This window comes from Protomyctophum parallelum, assembly GCF_964188405.1.
Source record: "Protomyctophum parallelum genome assembly, chromosome: 19".
Classification (NCBI taxonomy): domain Eukaryota; kingdom Metazoa; phylum Chordata; class Actinopteri; order Myctophiformes; family Myctophidae; genus Protomyctophum; species Protomyctophum parallelum.
Genome location: NC_139717.1, coordinates 25,919,365 through 25,923,596, shown reverse-complemented (window position 1 = coordinate 25,923,596; position 4,232 = coordinate 25,919,365). Strand labels below are relative to the sequence as shown.

General features: G+C 43.7%; 1 protein-coding gene across 1 annotated transcript; it reads left to right on the top strand.

Annotated features, from left to right (window-relative positions):
- Positions 1 to 223: 223 nt before the first annotated feature.
- LOC310876878 (hatching enzyme 1.2-like) lies at positions 224 to 1,108 on the top strand (the record flags this gene model as incomplete). Its single annotated transcript, XM_083790529.1, has 1 exon — positions 224 to 1,108. One exon carries the CDS (start codon positions 224 to 226, stop codon positions 1,106 to 1,108), a length of 885 nt encoding a protein of 294 aa, XP_083646655.1.
- Positions 1,109 to 4,232: the final 3,124 nt, after the last annotated feature.

The window sequence follows — 4,232 nt, the reverse complement described above, 5'->3', positions numbered from 1 at the left end:
GTTGTCCCTGTAATGACTGAGGAATACAATTACAGACCCTGTTGAAACAACAGGTTTGTTTAGGCTTTAGTGGCCTGGGCACAACCCTTAATCCTCCAGCAGACACACCTACACCGCTCAGTATAAAAGCTAAGGACTCAGAAGACTCATTCACCAAGCTCCCAGCATCCTCTCCACAGCATCGCCATCAGGGACCAAGAAAGACCCCTGAAGGACCCAGAAGATGAAGATCTTTTTCAGCCTCCTGCTACTGCTGGGCCTCTCCCAGGCCCATCCCATCCTGGAAGAAAGAAGTGAATCTGGAGTCCAGGCAGACATCAGCACCATCATTCTGACTTCCAACAACGGCTCCAGGCAGCTCCTTGTGGAGGGAGACATGGTCGCTCCCAGAACCAGAAACGCCATGAATTGTTTCTATTACAACTGCCTGTGGGAGAAAGACTTCTTTGATGGCTCGGTGACGATCCCCTACACGGTGAGCAGCGACTTCAACAAATGGGACAAGAAGAAGCTTGAAAGAGCCATGCAGACCTTCACCGACAGCACCTGTGTCCGCTTTGAGCCACGTCAGGACGAGGAAGACTACATCAGCTTTGAGAACAGTGATGGATGCTGGTCTGATCTAGGCAGAGTAGGAGGCAAGCAAGTGATCTCTATCAACCGTAAGGGCTGCATGTGGCACGGCATCATCCAGCACGAGATCAACCATGCCCTGGGCTTCCAGCACGAGCAGACCAGGAGCGACCGTGACGACTACGTCCTCATCAACTGGGACAACATCAACGACGACATGAAATACAACTTCCACAAGCAGAACACCAACAACCTGGACACCCCCTATGACTACTCCTCCATCATGCACTACGGTAAAACGGCCTTCTCTATCCAGTCCGGCAAAGACAGCATCACCCCCATCCCAAACGCCAATGTGCAGATCGGCCAGAGAGACGGCATGTCTGATATCGACATCCTGAGGATTAACAAGCTGTACGAATGCAAAGACTTCCTTGAGCAAAGGGAAATCGTGAAACAGGAAAACCTGGACAAGAAAAAAGCAGAAAAGGCTGAATCAAATTCCATGTCCAGATTGTTCGAGTTGTCTCTCTGATCACATTTCTCATACTGTACACTGTGTCTGTTACTGTACTTACATTGAAACAAATCAACTGCAATGTGAGCTGACCTCTCTTCTACCTCGTATAGCTTTCTCTCAAGTCACAATTTCAATAAAGTTTGCTTCATAGACTTTACAAAGTGTAATTGTGTCATCTATTCGTATTCCTGAGACTAACAAAATATGTTCAATTATTGATCATATTGTCCAACTCTCATGCTGTTCATTTCATTTAAATATTTACACTCAGTTAAGTTTAATTTATAAAAGAAATTATACCAATATACATGCATGTACATTTTATAACAGGTATTTCAAAACATGTCTGTCTCTGCAAATTATACTCTCTAATCTCAAAAACATAAAAGGACAGCAAATTTTAAAAATCTAGAAAACATTCTGAATGTATAGTAGTAGGTAGTAGGTACAGTATATTCCAAAAGTAACAGATCTACAGATCACAATCCATCAAATCCACCAGTGCTGGATAAAGTACTCACATTTTGTACTTAAGTTAAAGTACCAATACCAACGGTGGCACAGTCGGTATAGTGCTGTCGCCTCATAGCAAGAAGGTCCTGGGTTCGATTCCCACTGGGGACGCTGTGGGCACTGGGGGCGTGTTCCCTCCTCCGCGTCATCAGTGCCCATACCCGAGGCGGGGTTGGTGAAAGGGCCTTTCTGTGTGGAGTTTGGAGTCTCCCCGTGTCCCCTAGGGTAGGTACCCTAAAAAAAACATGCTGTAATCCTGGACTCTAAACTACCTCCCCCTGGCCAGCCGGGGTGCCTGATGGAGGGGAAAGGAACTGGTCGGAATAACGCGTTCCTTCCACGCGCTACGTCCGGCCGGGGAAACTCTCCCCTGTCAGGTGAGAAAAGAAGCAGCTTGGACTCCTTATGCATAGAAGGAAGCATGAGTACCAAAAGTAAAAGTGCTCATTATGCAGAATGTCCCGTTTAAAGTTTTCAAATATATACAAATCTTTTGGAAAATAGCAGATCTACAAGCTCACAATGTGTCTCATCGCAATTTGCGGCACATTGTGAGCTTGTAGATCTGCTATTTTCAAATGGCCTAAATGTATGGGCTGAAGTGGTTAATGTACGTTTGTAATAATAAAAATCTACAAGGTAACTAGTAAGTTTAGTAACTAAAGTTTTCAAATAAATGTAGTGGAGTAAAAGACAAATTACATTTGTATCCGAGATGTACGTGGAGTAGAAGTAAAAGTGGAAATTCTCAAGTAAAGAACAAATACCTTAAAGTTGCAGTACTTTTTATTGGATGGTCAGAGAAGAGTTGTTTAATAATAGTTAATGATGGATATGAATGATGCACAACTTATCAACCGTTTAGCCTATTTGAAAAAGATCTATTTAAATTGGCAAACTATCTAGAAAAAGTCTGGGACCTGAGGATAAGAGCCATTTACAGCGATTAAGGGATATGTATGTTTAGCTATGCTTTGCTTTGTTTTGTTTTGCTTTAATTTGAATTTATGTTGGTTGTAGGCGATCAGCAATGCCGGTATGTATAACTGTAAATGTATAACTGTATGAAAAAGGTGTCATATAATCCCATGAGGGATGGGCCACGAGGTGGCATGACACTTAAATTAAAGAATTCATTCATTCATTGTACTTAAAGTTACTTTACACACCACTGAAATCCACAACACGCTGTAAACTTGTAGAGCATTGGTTCCCAAACTTCTTCGTGTCAAGGACCCCCAAATCAACATTTATTAGGCCACGGACCCCCCCCCCCCCCCCCCCCCCCTCCATTTGAAAACATATGCCAGTGACCCCGATAAGGGAGGTCTTTTACGGCTCTAGCAATGATTCCAAAATATATTAATTTCATGGACCCCCAAATTCACACGCATTATGCTACAGACCCCCGATTTAATGGCAATTCATACCCCAATTTATATTGTAATACCACTGTTAATTTAACTCTGAGAGTGTACAAATGGAACCAAATGGACCCGTTAGGGTCCATTTGGTTCCAGTCTGTAACTCTCAAGAGTTACAGACCCATAAAGTTCCTTATATCTCTGAGCTATGTACCCCCTGGAACTCCCTCAAGTACCCCTAGGGATCCCCGGACCCAACTTTGGGAACCACTGTTGTAGAGGGTCTGTTTTCGGCGCATGACACCAGCGTACGACGTTGCATAAATGTGGCATCATGTTGTAATACTGTATGTATAGGCATGACAGAGTGGAATGGAGCCGGACTAACGAAAATATAGGAATGTCTCCGCTGGGAGCTGCAGGACTCATCTTGAGTGCCCTGAAAGACGCCTTATAAATAAAATGTATTATTATTATTATTATCTATGGGCCTGCATGCTTTAGCAACCTGAAATAGCCTAGATAAGAGGTAGGTCTGTCTACGACGCTATTTATAACTAAACATATTAGTGGCCAAGGTGTGTGTGTGTGTGTGTGTGTGCGCGCACGCATGCGTTCACATGTGCGTGCACCGAGAGAGACCAGAGTAAGCAATTAAGCGAGAGAGAAAGAGAATTAAGGCTGCCCTAAGGCAGAGAAGTGTGTCTGTAGAGAATATGTCTTAATGACTCTCAGTTCTTTGCTCATATGAAGATGATGTAATGATGAATGGAGGGAGAGCAAAGGCTCAGAGATACCCCGTGGGCCTGTCGGCACCTGTGATTCTGTTTGCACTCTTGATCCCTATTGAGGGGGCAAGAAATGTCCATTGTAAAAGATGTGAGTCAGTGAGTGGCACAGGAAACCAGTTTGGTGGTGCAAACACTGACTGGTTTGTATGACAGAGGTTCTCAAACATGTTCATGTCCCCCATACTGTAGGGCGTAGGCTATATGTAATGTTGTGTGCCATGTATGGACCCCCATAACATTTGTCACCATGTCAAGATTTGAGAGACAGCGATCGAGGTGCGGTCGGTACTTTCACCTTGCTCTTCCTGGAGGATTTGTCAACCTTTTCTTTTCAAAACAATTGCCAAAAATCATACATGCTTTACAAAAGTAAACTGTTCCTCTATAATTTGAATTACACTAGGCTACTGTATGCAGGTCCTGGTATGGAGTAATTTCATTAATTTCCGTCAAGGGAAAACCCGATTTATC